The 25,743-nt window shown below is 45.3% G+C and overlaps 1 protein-coding gene across 2 annotated transcripts in view; it reads right to left on the minus strand.

Annotated features, from left to right (window-relative positions):
• The window catches only part of Ephb1 (EPH receptor B1), a 430,073-nt gene that overhangs the window by 286,126 nt on the left and 118,204 nt on the right, over positions 1 to 25,743 (minus strand). For both annotated transcript variants that reach the window (XM_028756628.1, XM_028756627.1), the window contains exon 2: positions 20,702 to 20,766. In XM_028756628.1, the coding sequence (XP_028612461.1) occupies positions 20,702 to 20,766 (65 nt within the window). The remainder of the gene's footprint in view (positions 1 to 20,701; positions 20,767 to 25,743) is intronic.

Raw genomic sequence — 25,743 nt, forward strand, 5'->3', positions numbered from 1 at the left:
CTCTCTCTCTCTCACACACACACACACACACACACACACACACACACACACGCAAATTATAGTTAAAATTTCTAGGTATACAAGGACCAAAAATTAACACAAAATCAACATGTAATGAATCCAAAATGTCTCTGGCAAAGCTGAATACACTGTGGCACATGGCTTGTCAGCTGCTTTGATTTTGTACACACAATATGCACACTTCATTCTGCACATGTCAGACCACCCGAGGCCAACGAATTGAAACACCTCGGCTCAGATTTGAGCCAATCATATTCTCTAAACAGTGTTTTTATTGTACGTGAGAGTGTTATGCACTGTATTAATTAAAGCCTGATGGTTTAATTACAGAAAACAAAGACTTAATATTTTCCTACTGTCACTCCTCAGCACGCATCAGTATATCTCTGGGTTCTATTGCGTTAGGATGTTTAATTTTTAAAACTGCTAATTGAGTTGCTGACTTGAGTTTCATTTTTTAAAAAATTATTAAGCGAACTTGGACTTGTGATGGAAGCAGAATTTCCTACAACTTCTGAAATGGCCCTAAGCATATATCAGCAATTCAGTACCCTGAATTTAAGCAAACCAGTGTTCTCAGCACTGATGCAACCCTAAATGCAAAATACTGATAACCTTGAAATATGGAAGATGCTGCATGACCTGCAATATCCAGTATTTGGTCAAGAGTTAATTCTTTATCTATAAAATATGCAAGTATACCCATCTCATTAGTGTGCAAACTTATCTTTAACATAGTATAAATTTGTTTTGCATAAATGCCAAGATGGAATAAATGACAAAGAGTTACTTTAAATAAATTTTTTTTTGTGATTCACTATCAGTAAGTTTGGTTTGCAAAACTAATTTTCAGGCCTTTGTACCCAGGGTAATGTACACTTTTCTAAGGCAGACGGTGTTGTAAGCAGAAGTCCAAGAAACTCTATACTGATCCAAGTGGCAACTATTCCTTTAGTCTATCTTGTTTCTGGATGAACAGAAGATGCTATAATGGAGGCAAAGGCAGCATCTAGAGAGGATACAGGTGAAAGGAGATATCCCTGTCACTGACACAGGAGACCTGAGGAGACCTGAGGAGTACCTAAAAGTGTTCCAAAGGCAGGGTGAGACTCTTGGCTTCAGAACCTCATCCCAAGATGGGATTACCACCCTGGAGGCCAGTCAGGCCATCATCAGGCCAACCATGTTCACCAAATCCAAGCCCAGTTGGCCATTCTTGCAGAATGCTATTTCTCCCAACTGGCCTTGCTCTGGCATTCCCAGAGCTACTGCACCAGGGAAGGGGCTTCCATTGCTGGCCTCGTTTCTGTTTGGTTTATCATCACCACTGCTGTCTTTATGTCAGAAAACAGTGGCAACAGATAAGAGATGTCAAGGGCCTGATCCAAGAGAACTTCTTTTCACACTTAGGCTCAGAAGCCATGCCCACCACTTCTTGGTATTATAGGCCTATGCAACCAGGGTTGTGTAAACTTTTCTAAGGCAAGTGGTGTTACAAGCAGTAGTCTAAGGACCTCTATTCTGAACCAAGTGGCAACTATTCCTTCAGTCTATCTTATTTCTAGATGAACAAATGGTGGTAAAATGGAAGTAAAGGAAGCATCTAGAGAGGATACAGGTGTTGCTGAAGTTCTGACAGACCCTAAGGCCTTCACCTATTCTGCCTTCTTCAAAATCATCTGATTTCTACTGCACAAAGCCAAAAAAATAGCAGACCTGAGTGGACACCATTTAAGAGGGACAAGATCTTTTAACAAGTGGACAGACTAAGGACATTCTGTAACAGCTACATACAAGTCAGATGCATGATGGGACTGAGCAAGGAGTCTCAGGCCTCCCTTACTCCATGATGATATCCCCAGCTTAAGTCTGGATGGTGATCAGTTTTCAGAATGCTTCCTACATGGGTGAGTTTATTCCACACAATTTAACATTTGGTAACACACTCTTTCCAACCACTCTTTAATTGCTTTGTATACGTGACTTTGGAGTCTGCTACTAAGCTGTGAGCTCCTTGAGGACGGGAGATTATGCTTTGACTAATTTGTTAGTTCATTTCAACAAGCAACATCATTCTATGCATGGAGCACCACACCACTGCTTCCCTGCAACAGACAATATCTGGGAATGTCTAGGACACTCGTCGCATTTTGTATTCTAGATGACTTCACCCACTGCAAGGATTCAGTTGCCATGGAGTACATCACCAATTTTACAGCTCCCTAGTGCTCAGACTTGTGTAACAGGCTGCTTGCTGGACATTACCTGCAGATGCCTGGAACTCGCCTTGCTCTCTGCGACATCATGTCCACAGTGACAAATTCGACATGCCTAGGAAGAACTTTGTTCCCTTCTTTCTCCATTGGTGTCATTTCCATTAATCACAGGGAACTAACTACCAAATCATTCTTCTTTTCTCTTCTTTGTGGTGCCTCTACCCAATGTTCTCTTCCTTTCCCCCTTCTGCAACTGATTCTTCTCTCCCCTCCCAATGACTCTCTCAGCCACTCTTTTAACTCTGATCTTCTAACACACAAATCCCTCTCCTCCATGGTCATACCTATGAAGGCTTGGTTGAGCACCTCACTTTACTCCCAGTGCCCAGCGCTAAAAAAATACTAGATTTCCTGGTACCGGGAGGTGCTATAAAAGCTACCAAAGAAAGGAAACAACCAACAGTCTTACACATGTATAAAACCTAGGAATCACAGCAATGACCAGCATGGCATGCTGACCCTAAGGGTTCAGTAGTGGTATCTATACTTTGGCATGAACCAACAGCTTTCTAATTGAACTGACAGCCCTGCTCAGCTAGAGGGAAATAGGCCTGGCATTGGAAACCTAGCCAACTACCCAGGGCAAATGAAGTCATGGATCCTGGAGGAGAGCCTGAAACTACTACTTTACTAAACCAGCATAATCCCTAACTACACTCTAAATATTTATCTTTATACCCACAGATAAGTGTAGTCCTCACCCTTCATTAAGAAAACGCCTTTTACAACAGAGAGAGACCATTGCAGAAAACCACAATCAATCAAAATGCAGTTGTAAAGCCCAGTCCCAACTGACATATTTATAACATAGCTCCAGCACCCAACACTCAGTGATCATTGTGAAAGAAGGGGTTGAAAGGCTGCACAAGCCAGAAGAACATGGAGTTTCTTTGGATACTGTGTCTCCTAGAAATGTCAGAAATTACATCAAGTCTCAACAATGTGTCTGCCTAAACATGACTTGGATAAGGAAGACATCAATAGTTATACTAAAGTAGAAGAGGAAAAGCATATAAAGTCTCAACCCTACACAAAGAGCTACGGTCAACTAAGGAAGGCTGAAGGCCAGAGAAATAGTCTTCCCCGTGGAAGAGCATACCAATTGGTTAGACAATACCTAATGGTCAGTCCTGAAAGAACAGGTACATACAAGTAACATTGTATAGTTGAGTGACTGAGGAGACCAACAGTTCAAGAAAACAGGACATGAACTTGAAAGGGGACAGGAGGGTCATACACAGGAGGGTCTCTGAGAGGGAAATGACATAATCTTATTATAATCTCAAACAATGAAAGAATTATTTTAAAAGATTCTGGAAGCCAGAAGAAATGAGTGAGGCCCTACTGTGTTCTGCCTCCTTGGCCACTGCTCTTTACAGTGAAAAAGACCACAGTGCTAAATAGGGAGAAGAAACAATCCACCTTGCACATCACACAGACTAGTAATCGACTTTCAAAGGGCACTATTATTGATGCAAATGGGCCATCTGCCCTTGAGATAAGCATAATAAAGAAAACAATGACACCCATTAGAAAATACTTGCTCAGGCTTTCAGACTGGAACTTTGATGAATGAGAATGACACCCTTAGGTGCTTGCAAGCTCTGGGTTCCCTGGACCTCCTTACTGAAACTCAGAGCTGGTCTATTGCTCTGGAAGGAACTCCCAGGTGTCAGCAGACATTAGAACAATGAATATTGACTATTTGCTACTAGGCTGGTGTGTGTGTGTGTGTGTGTGTGTGTGTGTGTGTGTGTGTGTGTGTCTGTGTGTGTGTGTTTGTGTGTGTGTCTGTGTGTGTTTGTGTGTGTGTATGTGTCTGTGTCTGTGTGTGTGTGTCTGTGTGTGTTTGTGTGTGTCTGTGGTGTCTGTGCGTGCATGCACTCATGTATGTTGCATGTGTGTAAAATGATATCAAAACTCATACATGTGTATGAACCTCTCTCCTTTCAAGGCCACTGTCATGAGTTCTTCCCATCACTCCTTCTACATTTTCTTCTAGAATGTAGTCAGTTTTAATAAGTAAGGATCATGACCAGACTAAGCAGTAATATTTTTTAGTCAACGATGAAGTTAGGAGACCTAGGCCATTTCCACAATGCCTGTGAAGACAACCCCAAGCCAAAAGCATGAGGAGTTCTACAAGAACTTGATAGTTAGCCCTTCTTTGGAGTATTATAATGCCCTCCTCCACTCCCAGAATTCTCACTAACTACCAGGATGCCACAACCTAGCAACCTCCACAAACCATGTTTACAAGGCTTGCAGGGAAGGTTTACCTCCTCTGAACACATTTACTTAAGATAGGGATACGAAACAACTGAAATCTGGGCTCAGGAGATGGCTCAGTTGTTAAAGTGCTTGCTGCACAGCCTGAGAATCTGAGTTTGGTTCCCCAACATTCATAGAAAAAAAGCTAGATATGTCAAACCCAGGACTAGAGAGGCAGAGACAGGCAGATCCCTGGGGCTCATTGGCCAGTCAGTCTAGCTGAAAAGATGAGTTTCCAGCTTTAACGAGAGACCTTGTCTCAAAAGACTTGATATTGGCCACTGGTTTCCATACAACCTGCCACACACACACACACACACACACCTACATACTTATACACTCACATGACCACTTACATATATACACGTACACCCAATTCTTAAAATCAGCTTTTCTGCCTCTGTTAACCTGACAAGATTCCAGCTCTTCTAACCACCACCACGTCCAGGTCAGAGAACTCATTTCTTAAATCAAGATTAGATAAGACTGAAGAATCCACTCATTCTCCAAACAGTGTTTGAGGGATTGGTGACTCAGCAGAAAATAGACAAATCTGTAGCCCTTGTGGACTTTCTATTGTAACACAGTGAACCAGCCAGTGAACAAACAAGACAAATATGAAGGTGTCTCCCAAAGGGAAGAAAGAGGCTCATAAGACCCAGGATGCTAAGGAAACTTAGAACTCAGGAAGCTCAGAAAGTTACAAGACTCATGAGGCCCCTTCCCAATGTTATATAAGCAGTAACGACAGCTGGGGAGAGGAGACTCTTAAGTGGAACTGCCTGCAAACTGGATGGCACTCTGGAGATATGGCTTCGATGAGTCACTATCCTAGTGACAGCAGCTTTTAATGACAATGCTGCTATGGGATCACTCACTCTCCTGGAACTTCGTGTTCATTTTCTTATAAGTAGCCCCCATAAATTTATTAGTTCACCAAGCAGGGACCGACTGGGTGAAATTGATTTTTAGGTCTGTTAAAATCTACTACCTGGGGTGGGTAGATTTTTTCTAATCTTTCTGTGGGAAGTTATGCAACAAAGTAACACAGTGTTACACAATCAGGTGACTGGGATGGGCTTCTGAAATTTGAATGATACCTACCGGGCAGGCTGGGAGTCCATTCCAGACACAAGAACAAATCTCCTAAACAAAAGTAGCCTGGTATGTGCCAAGAAAACCAGGACACAGAGTCAGGAAGACTGGGAAGAGGCCAGGGGCAAGAGGCCTCACCTCTGCTAGCTGTAGTCTTGTGACCAAGGCAACTTACAGAAGTTTCAGTCTCTCCACATGCAAAATACTATTTTCCTTGCAGGGTGTGGTGAGGCCTCAAAGGTCTCAGAAGTAACTCCTATAGAGTGTTCAGCAACTACCACTTGCTGACTACCAGCAATTACTGTTACTAGTACAATGGTCATCATTACTGTGTTAACCTCAAGACCAGCCCCTAGCTGAGTCAACAGAGTGTGGAAGTCATCTTGATCCTAGATAAGTTACCCTCCCCTGTGCTCAGCAGAATACAAGGACTAAAGGTCCGAATTCCCTCTCCGTACAGACCCAGGGAAACAACCAGCAGCCCTTCTCTTTGCTGGCAATTTCCCAGGCTTCCTCTGGGCCTACTTCAGTGTAGACCATCTTCTTTCAATCGGACTTCCAGTGGGACCCTATCTTCCACCAGCTCAGATCACAGGAAACAAAATCTGACCCAGCTCAGAGGCTCTGGGTCCACTCTGCAGTCTGTAATTGGACATCACCCGCTGTCAAGGGAAGCTGCTATGTCAGTAGAAATGGTTGCCACTGTGCTCTGTGTGACAATAATGGAAATATGATGGCCTTGCCCAATCAGGGGAGATGGTTGCCTCTCTGAACATGCCTCCAGCAGTATTCAACTTCATCAAGCACAGAGGAGCCCACAGATTCATTAGGGCAGCAGATAGGTCAGAGACACCACCATCCAGCTTCTCACCAATCAGTGTGGACTCCAAGAAAGAAGCTCTGGTATAGACAGTAGGTTAAGCCTGAAAGAGCTAGGAGATTAGACAAGCTAGAGGGCTAATGAAAACATAAAATGTGGTCCTTGGGGCATAAACTCCTACATGCCCAGAGGGGCCTATCATTTAGCACACCAGCCAACCAAGACAACGTTTCCTCAGTGGCTCCCAAGAGGGCCTGAGCTTCCAGCTCACCTCCCAATGTGCTTAATTTACCTCCCAGATGTACTGGGCTTGGAGAATATGAACACCCCCCTGACACATCACCACTGTCCACTCAGTGTACTGAAAAGAAGGGTGGCTCACAGAATGTTGTTTCTTTATGGCTAGCATCTTGAAAGGACTTCATATCACCTGTTGTGTGACATAAAACATAATTCTCAGAACCCCAGAGTTGTAGCATGGACACACTCTTTGGAGTACATAAGAGCAAAGGAGTGAAGAGGCCTAATTAGAATATGGAGAACTTATACATCATGATACCCACCGCAGCCTCTAAAAGCAAAACTCCACAGGATCCATTTGAAGCAGCTGCCCTGCCTCCATTCCCAGCTGCCTCTACCTCTGTCTCCTCACGTCCTCTCTAATAGCATTTAATGCTGTGTGACCTTGCCTTATGACTTTTCCAGAGAGAGATATGAACAAATGTCTCTTCACCACAGATGGGACGCTAACCGTGGATCAAAGAAAAGATTCTATCCAAGGCCAGTTTGGTGAACCAATGAATTGATTTACAGGAGTAGGAAGATTGGGGGGGGGGGGCTCAAAGGTGTCTGTGTCACCCCACTGCTGGATGGTACAGATATGAGCAAGTGAGAGAGAAGGTCCCAAGTGAGCACACCTGATACTGAGAGGGGGCATTTGTGCTTCACAAACAAGCTTAGAGTTAAGAGGCTCTGCCCAAAGGGGAACAACGACAAATCCCCCACAGCAAGTACCTGGTACTTTGTGATACCCAGAAAACCAGGATACCAGCATCAGTACAAGAGCGAAGAGTCAGGAAGACTGGAAAGGAAGAGATGAGGCTGGGAAATGACCAGGGCCAAGTGAGACCTTCTGCAGTCCTGGCCAACACAGAACCAGATCATGGTGTGATTAGCACAGGGAGAACATTCACCAGCTCTGGGTTCAGCCAGACCCAGCTGGTTGACCAGAAGGACCTCTTTAAACCTCCCCAAATCAGTTTTCTCCTTTGCAACACAGATATGCTAAACGTTCCTAGTCTGTGAGATGAATGTGAGGGTTAAACAGACTGCTATGCTACTCTTCGGGAAGTTTCAGTATGGATGGATATAAGCCCTCTGGTAAGAAAGGCTTGGTGAGCATGATGCTCCCTCAACACTGTGTTCCATCTATGCTCCCTCAACACTGTGTTCCATCTGAAGCTCTCTCCTGTCTGCCTGGTTGTTTATCTTTGTGTTTCAGCTTCTTCGCCATCATATGTGTGTGTGTGTGTGTGTGTGTGTGTGTGTGTGTAAACCTTAGGTGCACATACAGTTGGGAATGCTAGTCCCGGTCCTCTCTCAAGTATGCCCACTTCACCAAGAGCAAATGAGAATCGACTCCCTCTCAATACTCTGGGGTAAAGGGAGCTGCCCTCCCTGCTCAGGGATCCTACACTGTGGGAGCCACATCACCAGAAGGCATGAGGTCCAGCAGACAGGCATCTTTATGTATCCTGACACAGTTCAGACCCCAGGATCCACCAGCAGGTCAAGAAGAGCTCTGACACCGCAGGCCTGTGCCTCGAAATGAGCATCTGGTTGTCCACACACCCCCAAGCCACTGGCAGCTCCACCAGGCAGCAGCATGGAGTACCAGGCCCTGCCTGGAGTGGGGTCCCTAGCCATTATGACAGCTGCTGCTGCTGTTGACACTGCAACAGTGACAAATTCATCCTTCTGACAGGATCCTTTTAAATAATTCACAGGGAGCTGGGGATTAAGACACTGTTTCTCTCTGTCTCTGTTGAGATTTAAAATACCTCCAGCTGAGGGATTTAAAGAGAATATAATGGCCTGGCCCTCTAGGGTCTATCCTCCCCCTTTCCTCCTCTTTCCCGTTTCCCAAACTCACCCCCCACCCCACCAGCCAGCCCTATAACAAGAAGGTCCAGAAAACAAGAAAGAAGCGGGGGAGGGGAGCCAGTGCTTGGCTGGTCACTATGGCAACAGTGGCAGGGTATTCAGCTACTATTATCCCAGTACCTCACACATGTGATTATCTTAAGCTGTCTATTGAATGTGGTTCGCACTGCTGCCCAACACGGCCTTGTTCGACAAGGCAGGGGCGGGAGCTGCAGGCCCCAGGCCCCAGCTGCCTAATAGAGCTTGGCTCAGCCTCTAGTGCTACTGATGAAGGGCACGGAGTTAGTCCCGAAGAGACCAGTGGCATTTTCCTTTGGTTTGGAAGGACTGCTGCTCAGAATGCCTAGCAGAGGCCAGTCTGAAGCTGGTCCATCACACTAGGTCACAGGCTGCAAAACTGGGCTTCTCATTCTGTGAGCTCATAGCACATGGGCCATACTGCCTATAGCTAGCTGGAACTATCCTGGAGACCAGAGAGCCAGCCCTGGAAGGAAGGAGGGGCTTTGGGTTTAGTTACCACCTTCAGAGTACAAGTGAACTAAATCTGGCCTGGGAAGAAGGCTGCCTCTCCTCCAGTCTGCTGTCTCCCTCCCACAACTGGATAGAAATTTGGCCACCACTTATAACCTGCTTTGGAGGACTACCTTTTTCCCGGGACTGCTGGAGTTTGCTGCCAGGATGCCTGTGGAGGAGTCTGATGCCCACTGAAAAAAAAATTATCTCATTCCTTTGCTTCTTGGACCCGGCATTGGACTATTTCTACACTGAGGTGCCTTGATCCCTGAACATTCCTTAAATGACAATGTCAGTCATCAGTATCCACTAAACACATTCTATTTTTTTCCAGTGTCTCTTTGAAAATTCAGGTCTCAAGTTGGGCCCATTACCTGAGATACTCTCAGGAGGCAGTGGGATACCACCATCTTCATCAGTGGCTTGCACTTTTCCCCTTCTAAATATCTACCATTAGCCTGGCTTTTTCTCTACCTGCAGCGCTATGCAGATGTGGCAAGCCACAAACAGGTCGCAGTAACCTCCAAGATGGCCCAGTGTGTTACCTCTGGCTCGTCATTGCATAATGAATTAACTGTCTGTACCTAAATGCAAACACAACCCCTTATAAGCTGGCATACAGCATTCAAAGCAGAGAGATTTCAGTCAGAAGATAAGTCTGGATCCTTACTCTGACATCACATCGACTATTCTGTCCTTTCTGACACAGGGACAGGGCTTAGACTTGCTCTTCAATTGTGATGAATCAGGGCCAAGTGCATGGAGGTGAAGATGCAGCATGTGTCACACACACACACACACAATTCAATTGCAGGAGGAACTAATTCAACAGAACTGACTCTGAGACCACCAGATAGAACAAAGCAGCTCACTAAGCCCTTTTGAGCATCCTCACTTCTGAGTAATTACCAAGGCTTTGGGAATGGGAACTGGCCCTACCATCATCAGACACCACTATCTCTTCTTCTGGATTTCTGGCCAGGGTTCATGTGATCTGTAGGTAAGGCTTCGCACTTCATGTCCACTTAGACTTCTTATCTTCTGCCCCTGAACCTTCAGATCACAGGTTACCTGCTCCAGCTGACCCTTTCAAATATGCTTTTCAATAAGAAAAGACTGACTCCTTAGGCTCTCCCTACAGGCACAACTTTGCCTCATGGGTGCCAATCTCGTGTTTCCCATTGTAGAGTACTGGGAAACACTGGCCTCTGCTCATTGCCTACCTGCCCTCTGGCTCCTCAAGCATCTATGATGCCTTGATCCCCTCTTCACACTCCTCCACAGCCAGTGGAACAAGCATGAACTCTGTGGTCAGATAGGCCTGGGGTCAGTCTCAGTGCTGTGACTTTGAGGAATGACTCTGAAATTTAAGGACACCACTGAAAAATGGAAGAAATGTCACCTACCATGGGGTTCCTGGTGAGAGTCAGTGAGGTGATACATGCCATCCTGGAACCTGGTACACCAGGTCAGTGTTTACTGATGGTAACCAGTGGTGGCAACAGTTAATAAAAATCCTGCTATCAATAACACGGTGTATTCTCTGGCCTTCATTTGGGTAAAACAACCTAATGGAAATGCTAAAATGTTTATCTTGTTCCCACCACCTGATCTAAGCCCCTCTAACAAGGTGCTCAGTGCTGTCACAGGTACTAGTCAAAGCAAGCAGTATTGCCCTGAACTTTACAGTTTACAAAAAAAAAAAAAAGGGTAAATAAAATTAAATCTTCCCTGTCACTTTGCAGACAAATGCTTACATTTCCCACGTTTTATAAATGCAGACTATGGGCCTCAGGAAGTTAAACACCTTAACAGGAAATGAAAATAATCCTAGAACATCGGCTTCCAAATCCTAGGCTTGTTTCTTTAGAAATACAGTGGGTAATAATGAAAGTAAAGCTTCATCAGGGATCTGTCCTGTTTCTCCAGGGTCCATCCTTCCTAGGGGTCAGGTAGACTCTTCATCTTTCTTCTGATGACTTTGCCATTCCCTTCATCTGTTTCCTCCTGTGTGTGTGTATGTGTGTGTGTGTGTAGTGTATGTATATATGCATGTTTGTGTGTACACATGCATATGTGAGTGTATATACACATGCATATGTGCATATGTATAGAAGCCAGAGGTTGATACTACTACCTGTCTCCTCACCTGTTCTCCACCTTATCTATTGAGATAGAATCCCCTCAGAGTCTAGAGTCATTGATTTGGCTGGATTAGTTGGCCAGCAAGCCCTGTTGATATCTCTTGTCTCTACCTTCTTGCACTGGGATTACAGGTGCATGTCAAGTCCAACTTTTTGCATAGGTGTTAGAGATATAAACTCATACCTTCATGCTTGTATGTCTGGAACTGTCAACTGAGCAATCTCGTCCACCCCTTCTGACTTCCTAATTCAACATATCCTTGCTTCTAATGCTCTGCCCTTCGCTCAGGTTTCTTATCTGAGTAGAGCTGAATTCAGACTGGAAGAGCTGCTCTGCTCTCCTCCATTTAAGAACCCTGCCCACTTAAGGTCCTAAAAGCCCTTTGTCCTTCAAGTCCAGAATTGCTGTCAACCGGTCCTCAGGCTAACACGTTTTTTTGCAGAAGAGTTTCAGCGCTGAAACAACCTTCCCATAGAGGGCTTGAGAGATGACAAAGAGTACCTATCTGTCCCAGTCAACTTGAGTTAAGCCTATCAGGGTGCAAACAGGCTGGCCTAGGAAAAGGGCCCGTACATCCCCACCCGCCTGTGTACTCCTCGCTGGGTTGGAATCTAACTGTCATGGAGAATCCACTAAGGCAATAGCTTCTTTCTGGGACCAAATCTTCTCCAAAAAGGGAGAAGTGAGTTTGGATAACCTCTGGGAATCTTAGACAGACCTAATAAGCTGATGAATCATGTGAGGCGTTTCTAAGGGCAAGAAAGGAAATTAGTGTGACATCAAGATTCCGGAAAGTCACAACTCCCAAAGTCCTTTAATTCAACAATCTAGAAAAAAGAACACCCTCACCCCTGTTTTTTTAACTTCCATGCATGCACGCATGAACATACATGTGTACACACATGCACACGTGTGCGAGCACACACACACACATACATGCTCGCGCACACACACACACACCAGTCCCTATATCCCAACTCTCCTCCCCTGAGACTCCATCTAGTACCCACCCACCCTCCTACCTCACCAGGCAGGCCTCTTGGCCTCTTCCTTCTGAGAGCAGATTCTGAATCTCCTGGACCATCCTCCATCTCCTGGAGGAGGCCCCACCTCCCAGCTCTAGTCCTGAGCCCCCCTTGCCTTTTTTGTCTACCACTGTCTCTGTCAGGCAGGTGATTTTAAACTCCCATTCCTAAAAGACGCATATTATATAAAAAATGTTTTAAGTGCCTCGGGTGTTTTGCTCCTCATTGCTTCATAAAAGTGACATTAATAGCCAGGGAAGAGCTCGGCTGAGTGCAATTAGGGAGGATGTTTCAGGTATGAAAGCTGTTTTGAGCCTGCTAATGTTTCCTAATTACAGGCCTTTTGGTAGAGAGAGAAAAAGATAAAGAGTGGGTGGGAGACATAGGGTGGGGAGGCCTGACTTAGCTCAGTGGTTTACCTGAAGAGAGAAGGGGAGGAGAGAAGAGGAGGGAGAGATCAGGGGGCCAGAGGTCAGCGGCAGGGGGTTGGCCTCTCTTGGCTGAGAAAGCTAAACTAATTCCTGGGTAACAGCTAAGGAAAGGATTCCATTCATGCTAGCACTGTGAGAAAAAGACAACCTTTTCCACAGTGTGCCCGAATTCCTGGACCTCATGGGCGTCTCAGCTTGAGTCTTCCACAATTCACAGCTGTGGTTTGTCCTAAGCAGGCATCTCATTAGTTGTTCCCTAGTCTAGGATCAGCCTACCAGGGGTTAAAGGGCAATAGGGACACTGTTGAGCCACCGGATCGAAGGTGATTTATCCACTGGCTGATCCTCAGTTTTGTTTCCTTAGCAGTAAGATGGAGCCTGGGAAAGCCTCGTGGTTGGTTCACACAGGCCTCTTCTGTTGTGTTAGGTGTGTTTGAGTGTTTGTTGTTGTTTTTACAGTCTCTTATTTGTTATCTAAGAACTTTCTGGAATCTATACCCTGAGAGAGTTACGGTATGTCCCCCTTCCCTATAGTCCCTAAGTTTTCACTGGGCCTAGCTTAACACTGAATGTGAGCAACAAGTCCTCTGTATGAGGGTGGGTATAGAATCCAAGACAGTCAGGCCCAAGTAGAACAAATGGGAGGGGCTGGCAGCAGCTGTTTCTTCTTTTCTAGCATAAAGATGGAAGAAGTTAAAGGGCAGGAGCTGCTGCAGACATGTCGTGAGACAGAGGAGCTGTAGCTTCTGACCAATACCCAATACTGTGGGAGACGAGCATGAAGAAGGAGTGAGAAGAGACAAAAAAGAGTAAAAGAGACAGGTGTGTGGGACAGGGTGTTGGGAGTGGGTGGGTGGGGGGTGTCAGCTGGCCCAAGCCATAGCCCATGCTATCTGGACCATCTGTGCTGGGAGCTCGGCTCTGTCCTCAGAAAACTGCTTTGTACTTTTCTGTCACTGGCCACCAAAAGCCCTGACTGAGGACAAGTGTGTGTTGAGGGGAGGTGCCAGGACTTAGTCACCAGGCCACATGCTCTCAGACCAACAAGCAACAGTATGAAAAAGCACAACCAGCCACACCCTCTGCCCTCCTACTCCTGGCGTGCCTCCAAAGTCAAATAGGGGCCCTTCCATTCACAAAACCCTTTTTCTCACCCACAGCTAAATTTCACTTGGATCTGCCCCTAACTCAGCTCAGGAGTTTCTATCCTAATTAGCAGGATTGAGTCATCAAAGGAAGAGGAAAAAAAAATCAGCCCTCCAGAGGGCTGATAATAGGCTAGTGTTTCCTAAGAAAGTGCCAAAGAAAACTTCTTTACCTACCCTTGTCCTGTGTGAGGCTGTTACCCAACAGAACAGAGGAGGTGAGGGAGTCTAATAGTCAGGCTCTGATCATGTAGCCAGGGATTAGCCAATGGGGATGTGAGCAGAGATTTGATGTCACAACCTGGGGCCTAGGCTGCTGCTCTATACCCATGTCACTTACCAGCCTAGAAAAAAACGGAATTGATTTTGTTGGCCTTGGAAGAGACTGGCAGTTACTAGAGTGGCTTTCTCTCCTGAGTGTAATTTCCTCATTCCCATGAGAGCTAGCTAGCAAGAGCACCTTGAGGATGGAGGACAGAGCTAGGGATGCCAAGTGGCCCAGACAGTCCACACACCTGAATAGCTAGATCTTGGGTATGAGGAGAGCCCTACAGGAGCCTGCAGCTTGTGAAGGGAGTTGATGGCCAGGCATAGACTTTCAAATGGGAGTCTTTCTTTCCCTCCTCAGTGACTGGCTCTAGGAGCTTAACTTAGTCAGCTCAATAATCCTCCCATCACAACACGGAACTGCCTAGAGAGGCCTCCGTAAAACTCCTTTAACTTCATCTGTCCGTACACAGACATGTACACACACATGCACATACATCTACACAGGCATATACACACACACATAAATATACATGTGTATTCAGATATGCACATATACACACACACACATGCACACACACACACACCCCACACTGGTACATACACAGAAATGTAAAGGTATACAAATGTATATAACATTACATATATACATAAATATGCCCATATACAAAGATATACAAACATATACACATATACACAAATATAAACATACAATAAATACAGATACATATATACATATAATTATATGAGCAAACACAGGCCCATATAGGTGCATATACATATATAAATGTATGCATATACAAATACACACACACATTCACACACACACACATATGTTGATTACACACAGAGAATGCACAGAAGCCCAGTTTACCCAAACTGTGGGCTCACCAGGCTTGATCTCTTTTCCAACTTTCCTCTATCAAGCCTTGGTAAAGAATGGCTAAAATTAAAATAGTCAACTCCACATGCCACTGGCTGTGAAGGTGATTCTGAGAGGCAGCACAGATACACATGGAGTCTGGAAGCTCACAGAGAAGTCTTTGAAGATGAGAACTTACATAGCTATTCACTCTTAGAGACTCACATCATAGACACAGGAACTGACACAAAAGAAGGCCATCTATGGCCCAGGTACAATAGTAGCTGATCTCTGCCCAAGCTCTTTGAGAGTAAAGGGTTTGGATTTCTAACAAGGAAGTTGAATATGCCTGATTCTCAGGGGACACATGGACGTGCCTCTAACCCATTTTAGTCAGGGCTTGAAAAAGAAGGGCGTCCTCCTGGGTGTCCATCCTCCTTCATCGGGCTCATCTCACAGGTAGTGCTATTTGCATTGCTAACTAGCTCTTTGTTGACAGTTGGATATTGCAAGGCCTATAACTAACTCTTTGTTGGGCTACAATGAACCTTTCCTGGGCATCTCTTAGTGTGAAGCCCTGGATTACAGATGCAAAGAAGTATCACTTATTCAGCTGACAAACATTCCTGGTGATTTGCTCTGCTAGGCTGGCACCAGGGACACAGACCTAGAGGAGATTCATCCTCTGGGCCTTGAAAACATGGCCACATCCTTTCCATATGCTGGTCTGTGAGAGGCCAGAGCTGTGACCACTGAGCCACAGATGGAAGAGAACCCAGGAGGGTCCCATAGGGGATAGAACAGAGCAGACACATGCAGGACACAAGGTTAGGGAAGAAGGCAGAAATGGAAGAGGTCAGGCAGCATCTAGAAACAGGACTGACTATGGAGGACCATGTATCCATAAAAGCCACTATTTACAATGTAGTGATTAAAGTCTCTGAACTCACCGCTGCCCAGAGGTCTTACACTGTGGAAAGCCAAGAGAACAAAGATCTATCCAGCCTAGGAAGGGAGTTCTAGAGAACCTCACTGGGGTGTCCTCAAATGACCGCTGTCCTTTAGAGGGAACCCAATACTCCCTGGCATTGTCCACTTAAAATAGAAATTTTACTTTTTCCCTCTGATTATCAGTTATCATGTGATTTTGATTAAACCAAGTAACTTAAAGGTGGGCTGCTTAATTACCAAGCAGTATTTTGAATTCAGGCATAAACGTGTTCTGATTTTGACATGTAATAGTACAGTCAGCTTTCTAATAAAAGAACTGAAAATGGCTTATGAGCTAGGCGTGGGTGGTAAGCCAAGCCCAGACCAGGCAGTTCTCAAGCACAAGAGCAGAGAAACACAGATAGCCACATAAACCAAAGGTCTCTTAGGATCCCTCTCTACAGAGCCCAAGGGGCTGTCATGTGGTAGGAACAGCATCCACTGCAGTGCTGGCTGCCTCTCCTCTTGGGAAGGACAGAGTGATGCCTTCTCATGGCAGGACAAACCTAACCCAAAGTTCCCTCTAGGTTCATAGAATGATACCACCCAGTTTGCCTTCTCCAGCATGACTCACTAATGGCTTACTGACTATAGAGAAATAATTCAAGTGGCCTACATCCACTAACTTTTCCACTGGGTCCAAAGTAGATATGAACCACCTAGTATAGCTTTTTAGCTTCTCAAATGGCCTAAGCTCCTCTGAGTCTGAAGTTTATCTTCTGTCTTAGTCCTAAACTGAACTTCTTTTCACCTAGACGGGCTAGACTTCACATATTACCCTTGACATAAGGCCACAGCTTCCAGTCCTACTCTAGTCTCAGGTGTGCCTACATACCTGTTCTATAGCCTCACTAGTACTCCCTCAGTCACAATAGTCAGTCCATAAGATGCCAACAGCCTCCTGCTGTCCTCGGTGCCTCCATTCTTCAATCCTACCATTACATCTGTAACTCTGGGCATATCCACTGCTGTGCTCCTACTGGTAGACCCAAGCAGGTGAAAGAGAGCCTATAGACAAGCCCAACATACGCATGGGCAGCCTTCACTTACAACTTGGTCCCAGCTTCAGCCATATTCTTTCTGATCGTATCTATCCTCTCTCTAATAGTTAGTAGCAGATGCTATAAATGTCCTCCACCTCCTAAGGTTGCATGCCTCAAGACTCCCCAACTTCACTGTCTAAAACCTCAGTCTCTATCTCAGACAGAAGGGCTGAAGTTAGGATAGATTCCACTTCATGGCTTCCTTCACCGACCTAGATCACACTGACCTTTCCAGATATCTTGATCTCTGTCCTTCAACAGAGATTTCAACAGAATAGGAATTGCTTCCCCTTCCTCCCCTAAAGGCAAATGTGTCCTCAGTCTCTCCAGTCCTCTGTGTCCCACACTGTCTTTCTCCCTCTTCATTGCCACAGTCTCCCTTACTTTGCCTCCTACTGACTGGCACTATATAATCATTGCTTCTGGCCCCTCCTCTGGTGCCCTCTGAAAGCATTCATATAGATTACCCAGCAGCCTTTGCTGCTCTTCCCTCCTCTTCCTCCTTGACACACCCTCCCCTTGGCGTCAATGAAAGGCTCCTCTCAGCTTCCACCCACCTTCAAGGCCACTCCTCTGTCTCATCTTTCTGTATCTGACCCTTCAGGACAGTTATGCAGTCAGAACACTTGGCTGTTTCTCCTGGGAACACAGGAATCACATCATAGACTCCCACATCACCTTGGAGTGGAGGCCTTAGAAGGAATCTACTGCCATGAGGTAAAATGGACTTGCCTGTGGGTGTCCCAGAGGCACTGCAACGTGTCACAGATGAATCTGCCTCTTCCCATGCATGGTGTTGCTCCAAGAATGACCCCATTAACACATATACAATCAGAAACTTAAAACAAATATATATATATTAGATCAACTTGTGCCGGGTGGTGGTGGCGCACGCCTTTAATCCCAGAACTTGGGAGGCAGAGACAGGTGGGTTTCTGAGCTCAAGGCCAGCCTGGTCTACAGAGTGAGTTCCAGGATAGCCAGAACTACACAGAGAAACCCTGTCTCAAAAAAAACAAAAACAAAAAAAAAAAGATCAGCTTGTAAATCACATGCAGCTCTTGGTGGTGGCAAATCCAACTCCACCAGATTTTGTAGCCTGGAGGCCATAATATGGCTAGAAAGCAGAATGAAGAGGAATAAGGGAATCAAATACTAACACAGAGAGATGTAAACGCTGCCAATGGTGTAGGGTGTTGCTGCTTCAAAAACTTCACTGACACCCAGAAGACCTGTGATGGAGCAGGGAAGGGCCCAACAGAGCTGGGATGCAGAGAAGGTGTCCCTGAGGGTGGGCCAAGTGAACAGAGAGGTCTGAAGATGATAAAAAAATTCAGAAATTGCTCCTGATCTCAGCCTTTGCAGTGGACTACGGTGGTTGTAAGCCTATGGGCATGGGTGAGGAAAGGGGAAGTTCCCCTTGTGGTGTTCTGAGACAGACAAGCCCCTGAGCATCCAAAGCAAGATGTGAAGTTGGATCCAAGAACCACTAGTGAGTCGCTAGCATATGCAGCCGCTACTGGAGATAACAACAGAGAGAGGAGAGAAATGGGCATAGGATGGACACATGGTCTTTAAGATATCCCTCTCAACCCAGGCCAAGGACCAGCCTGACCATCCCACTGGTTGCTGTAAGCCAGACAGACTCAAGAGGTTCTTGGAGGATGAGTTGATGACTTCTCTGGTTGTAGAATTCCTGTAAGGAATGCACTAGAGGGAGCTGTGTTAAGAACAAGGTGTGTGTGTAGGGGGTGGGGGATTTGGGCATGAGGAAGAGGCAGTCAGAATGTGAGCACCCCAGACAGCTGCTATCTCGAGAGGGCAACACTTGACTTTAAACATCTCCCTCAAGGAAAATCTTCCTTGAGACTGAATGTTTAAAAAGATAGGTGTTATGTGCAAAAAAGAAAAGAAAGACAAATCAAGGGAGGGAAATCTACAAATCATGTGTGTGTGTGTGTGTGTGTGTGTAGTGTGTGGTGTGTATGACAAGACATATACCATTGCAGTTGTATATATATCACATAGACACACACACACACACACACACACACACGTCATCTCATCAGCTTTACATAAAGTCCCAGTTTAAGTGGACTGCTTTACCTTGGTTGCCCACAGTATTTCTAGCAGTATTTGGACCTGTCCAGCATGAGAAGCCTTTGCTAGATCCTAACTCACTGTTCTGGGGACTGCTAGCTTCATCATGGCTCAAAGCATGGCACTTATATCTGGTAGTGCAACCTGCAAATTCAGTTGGGGGTGGGATCTGGAAATGACAGCCCTGGGGAGTACACCCTGAGAGCACCTGTAGAGTTCTTAGGATAAGGTGAGCCTAGTTGTGCTGAAAGTCCCCTGTGGATGCTACTTTACCAAACACAGAAAATCAAGGGCAGGAGCCTAGTTGTGCTGCAAGTCCCCTGCGGATGCTACTTTACCAAACACAGAAAATCAAGGGCAGGAGAGGAAGCCTGGGACCACCCTGCTCTACCTGACTTCTCTCCTTGTATGGAAAAAAGAACCTACTCTTCCTTCTGTACTCTCCCTTTATCATTAAGCCCCAGAGCCAGCCAATCACTGTACAGAACATGTAAGTATCTTCTCTATCCTCTCCATCTCACTGTGGTCCACCATTTCTGACCACCCTCCTTCACTCCTCTCAAAGGGCTCTGTGAGTAGAACATTTTAATCTGATTCTTTGGATACACCCAAGGTGGCTGAAAGAGCCTCTTCCATGCCTTTCTCCCAGCGGTTCTCCTATCAGCAGGGTGGCCCTTTACTCTGTTGCCCAGACCTCTCCATCTCCTGAAGATTAAAGACCCAAGGACCATCTGACTGAGCTGGTTCTAATACGTCCCAGCTCATCCTGACACTCTCCACCCTGCCTTCTTCAATGTATAGACTTGTGCCTTGTGTCTATTCATGACCCACCCTTTGACCAGATGTTCCTACAGCATCTTCCCAAGGCCCCATGCCATACCTATCAAACTTCTATTTGCTCCCCTAAATCCAGCTCACATGAGTCTTCTTCATTTAACCTTCTTGATCCCTCCAGTTCCTCATTGCCAGCTCTGTATCACATGAGGCCATTGATCCCTCCAGTGTCACAAAGAGATGTGCCCTAACTCATCCATGAACATGATTGGTTTTCAGAGGTGACCACGAGCATCACAAAGCTATTCATCATAGTTACAGGGTCTGGCCAGGTACATATACACTGACCAAATGAATGAAGAATGTGTCTCTACGGCAAGTTCCAGGTGGAAGACAGCCTCAGCCCTTCTGACTGCCAGCCCCTTCTTAGTGTTCATGGCTTCTCTGTAACCTGTGGGCACTGCTGATCTCTGATGTGCTATAAAGGTGTTAATGTCCCCTTTCTGTCACATCTATGGCTTGTGTTGCCTGAGAGCTAGTTGTCTGGAAGTACTGGGTCAAGAGATGTTCTATATCACACGTAAGGGAACACTCAGGTCTGAGACCCTGTGGTGCTGCTTTCTAATAGGCAGTGTACCCCTCACTTGCTCTGTGCACTGCTACCCACATATATGCCTCTAGGAAAGCCCTGTACCTCCCAGCCACCTTATAGAACCAGGACTTGTCTTGCAGGACTGAAGGATGCTGGTGTAATACTCACCCCAGAGGCAGGGTTGGCCGTCCATCCCAACTCTGCGGTGGCAGTCCTTGTGTCCATCAATGTTTCTGCAAATCAGAAAGAGAATGGAGCATGAAGCTATGTGTGACAGTAGCTGGTACCAGAAATAGTCTTGGGTATCTTCACATCTAGGCTCCTTTGTGACGACCAAGACACAGTGAAGGGACAGAGTCTGCTGAGACCCATTGCAGACCTCATGTTCTTCTCTCCAGGACTTCCCAGTTGCCTGTGGCTTCATCTATCTTGTCACTCACATCTTTATCTCCCATATCCAGCATCTACCCACATCAAATTACTCAACCCAAGGGCTTTCTCAGGGCCATGCTGACTCGATAACCAAACTACAAGCCCTTCTCTAGCCTTACTGGACCCTCTGTGTGTCCTCTTCCTCTGCACCTAGTTAGGTGGAGCCTCACTTCCCTCCCCACAAATTCCTGGCCTCCTCTCATGTGTTCCTGTTGATATCCTTAAATGTCAGTTCTCTGACACCACCTAAATACTGACATTCCCACAAGTCTCTTTGCCCCTGGGCCAGATACAAGCCTTATCCCCTCCCCCACCCCCAGTAGCTTAACAGGGGCTTAGAGAATTTAACAAAAGGCAGATCCAATACAGGAATGCAGTTTCAACCCTAACACCAATCCAGATAAACATTTCTTTATCTCTTGTTGGTCTTCTAAACCTCCTGCTCCTAGCTCTTTGTGTCCCTGCCCCCAGGCAATGGCTGATCCATTGTCATTAAAAGTAAAAGCTATTGTCTTTAATTATATAGTATATACTGCTTTTTTCTGGCTGCTTTCAAGATAATAGTTTTAAGAAAAACTCATTAGAGAATATCATAGTTTTTCCTTTGCTATTGTTTTGTTGGTATTTGGGGGGGGAAGGGGGGAGACGTTTTGAGCTAGGGTCTTATGTTGTTGTCCAAGTTGGCCTTGAACTCACAAACCTCCCCATTCCAGCTCTGGAGTGCTGGTAGAACACACCTGTATCACCAAAGCCAGCTTCATTCTTTCTTATTCTTCATTCTTTCTCACAATGATCCCATTGCTCTTTTAATACATACTCAGACATAGGATTGCTGAGTGGTATGGTAGTCATTGGCTTTTTTAGAGCCATCCCTTCTATTTCCCATGATGATCTTACTCAATTACATTCCCACTAGCAGAAACAAATAACATCGCCTTTCTCTGCTTTCTCACCAGTGTCTGCTGTTTGTTTTCTCCAATGCAGCCATTCTAAATGGGATGAGATGATAATTCAGTATAGTTTTGGTCTGCACTTCCTTGAGGATCAGTGAGGCTGAGCACATGTGTGCATAAGTTATGAGTCTCCACACATGTGTGGGTGCACATGTGTGCATGTGTGTGTATGTGTGTGTGTGAGTACGGATGCATATGTGCGTGTGTGGGATTCAACCTCCTCATGCTTGTGTGGCCAATGACTTACCCACTGAGCCATCTCCCTAACCATTGTACTTTTTTCATGTGCTACTGTTAATTTTTGCATCTTTCCATTAGATATGTCTATTCATTATGTCTGCTTATTATTGACTAGACTTTGTTGGGGGTGAGCGGGTTGAGTTCTTTAGACATTTTCCCTACTATGTAAGGTTTCTCTCAGTCCTTCCACTCTACTGTTTCTTTTGCTGTGGGAAGACTTCTTCATTGGACAGAATTCCATTTGTCTATTTTTGCTTTTGCTTCCTCTGCTTTTGGTGTTCTTTTCCTCATATATAAAATATCTCTGCCTATGTCAAGGCAATGAAATATTTCCTCTAGGAGTTTCATGGTTTCAGGGCTTTTATATTAATTTCAGTTGGTTTTCATATACTTTGAGACATGGGAATCTACTTTTATTTTTCTGCATATGTATGCCCAGCTTTGCCAGATCCATCTGTTGAAGAGACTGTCCTTTCTTCAGCAGGTGCTCTTGAAGCATTTGTCAAAGGTTAGCTGGCTGTAATAAATGGATTCCTCTTTAAGGTTTTCCTTTCTATTCCATGGGTGTGTATCTGTCTTATTCTATGCTGTTTTGATTACTATAGCTTTGTGGCATGTTTTAAAGACAATCATTGTTGAGAACAAAAAGGTAGATACATGTAGTTAGTACAGTAAAACATTTTATTATGCTGAGGGTCATCACACAAGGTTCACACTCTAAATTCCTAACTACTGTCCTAAGCCTGTCTCCCCAAGGCTGCTCACTCGTTTGATGTATCTTAGATGAAGGTGAAGTCTCTTTAATTTGAGAGTCTCTGGCCACAGGGCAGATCAAGGTAATGTCTCTCCAGATGTACATAGTACAACACTGTTCATAGTCTCTGCTTATATACTATCCAATGGGCATCCTGAGGTTCTAGGACTGTTTCTGGTTATCTTGAGTGAGTGATGTCGCTGAGTTCTGGATATCAGGTGCAGCCTTGGGTGTAGTGGGGATCCCGATGAAGCTGTTTTTACATGCCTAAGAGGCATTTTTACTATGCTCAGTACATGGATTATGATACCACCCACTTTGCTCTTTTTGTACAACATTGCTTCAGATATCCTGAATCTTGTGTCTTTCCATATGAATTCTGAAATTGTCTTTTCTAGCATTGTAAAGAATGTCATTGATACTTTGATTAAAACTAACTATACCGAGTCTGTGATTGCTTTGAGTAGAATGGACATTTTAGCAAAAGTGCTCTCCTAATCTCTGAGCAGGAGTTATCTTTCTGTTTCATGTGGTGCTAATATTTCTATAACGTTTTTGGAAGAAGTAGTCTAGTGACGCTGTGAATTTCATCAGTTTTGCTTGTCTAGAGATATCACTTCTTCTTTCCTCACTTCCAAAGGTAAATATCGCTGGGTATAATATTCTTGGTTGGCAGATTGTTTTTACCTTTCTGAACTTTGATTGTACCATGTCATTCCCTCTTAGCCTATAAGCTTTCTGCAAAGAAAACTCTGCTGTTTGTCTGCTACAAGGGGTGGGGAGAGGTCCTCTTAAATGTGATCTGGCGCTTCTCACTGTTTTTAGAATTCTGTCTAGCAATTTTCGTAGTTTGAGTCTGAGTACCATAGAGAAGATCCTTATAGGTCAAATCTATTTGAGGTCTTCTCGGCTCCCTGGATTTGCATGTCCATCTCTCTCCCAGGGTTAGGGATATTTGCTACTATCATTGAACACTTTTCCTGTGACTTTTCCATCCCTTTACTTTCTTAAACACTGAAAAATCCCAAAAATAATTTGGACAATGGGGCTCCAAAACTCCTAACTCATAAGGCACCCCCACCCCACCCCCTTTTTTTCTGACCTGGGATGTTTCAAAAGGCTCTGCTTCCAGTTCATAAATCCTTTCTTCCTACTGATGTAGTCTATCCATGAGACTCTTAACTCCGTTTTGTATTTGATTTGCCAAGTTCTTCAGCTCCAGCCTTTGTCTGATTCTTCTCCATAGTCTCTGTCCTTCCACTGCATTCCTCATTCATATTGCAAGTTGATTTCTTAAAATTCAACTGACTCCTATGTTAGTATTCTCTTGCATCTCAGCGAGGGTCCCTGGGATCATTATTCTGAATCATACGTCGGTATCTTATCACTTTTCTTTTCTTCGGAGTCTTTTGCTAGAGAGTAGTGTACTCCTTGGGAGGTATTGTGTCTCTGTGCTTCTTGATATTTACTGCGCCTCTATATCAATGTTTGCACATCCCAAAGATTATGTGTCTCCTTCAATTGAAGGGCAACCTTCATATGAACATCTTTCAGCTGAAGATGTTTCTTAGTGGAGTCATCTGGTTAGACTAAGTTGGATTTACTTCCAGGTAAGTGCCATAATACAGTCTCTATATAGATTCTTTGGCTAGAATCAATAGCTTTTAAGATGGTACATGTGACAGTGGGGACCATCTGATTTCAGATGGTGTGGGAGCAGGGACAGTCTAGCAGCCACGTGGATGTTCTGATTGGTGCATAGAGCAGACAGCAACTACACAGGCAGTCTGGTGATGAGGATGGTGATCCCAGGCATGCAAAATTAAGTGGCTGATTCCTTAGGCCCTGCTTGGATGAGCTCCTCTGTCACTGGTAGTCTCCTATAATGGCAGTGGTGGCCCATGGAAAGTATGGGGGAATGTGTCCCTAAACCCCATTTGGTCATGAGAGGCATGTCCTTGGAGAAAGCACAAGAGGCAGTAGTGGTATCTGCTGGTAGCGAATGGCCGGGAGACACGAGGTAGACAGGCCCAGGTCCCAGAAGGCAAGGGTTTTGTTTCATTGGGTCTTAGGGCTGGCGCTACATGCTGTGCTGAACCAACATGCCCCTGTTGTAAAGGGTACTGCATGGATTTGGGTGCTGGAGTCACCTTTGTACTGCTGGGTCTAGTTGGGGTCATGAAGCTCTCATACTTTATGGGATGGGCATAAGCAGAAGTTTACATTCCCACTGGAGAAAGGCATATGAATTCCTCTATCTTGAAAAGGGTACTGCTTCCATCACTCTAGTAGCCAACAGAGGAGGAGGGAGAGGAGAGAGGGGGGAGGAGTGAGGGGAAGGAGGAAGGCAATCTAGGCTCCTTCTCTGAGAAGCACTATGATGCAAACTCCAGGCAGCAATCTCTACTTGGCCCAGCCTTCAGTGACCATGGAACTCCCTTGCCCCTAGACTTCAGCTATCCCTGGAAATGGGGTTCTGTTGGGGCTGTTCTATTGACCATTCCCCTCACTCCTAATTCAGCACCAATGGTAAATATAAATATAAAAAGATAAAGAGATAAGTAGAATATGTTCTGTGGAGGTATGGAGAGGTATAGGGGAAGGGGATGCTGCAGCGGGCCCATACCGGTATAGTATAGAAGAGAGTTTATTCAGGGCATGGGGAGGGGAGTTAAGAGGGTAGTAGAGGCAGAGAGAGAAAGAGAGAGAGGGAGAGAGAGAGAGAGAGAGAGAGAGAGAGAGAGAGAGAGAGAGAGAGGAAGAAGGAAGAGGAGGAGGAGGAGGAAAGAGACGAGAAGAGAAGAGAAGAGAAGAGAAGAGAAGAGAAGAGA

Source organism: Grammomys surdaster, unplaced genomic scaffold, assembly GCF_004785775.1.
Source record: "Grammomys surdaster isolate TR1022 unplaced genomic scaffold, NIH_TR_1.0 126131, whole genome shotgun sequence".
NCBI classification, from domain to species: domain Eukaryota; kingdom Metazoa; phylum Chordata; class Mammalia; order Rodentia; family Muridae; genus Grammomys; species Grammomys surdaster.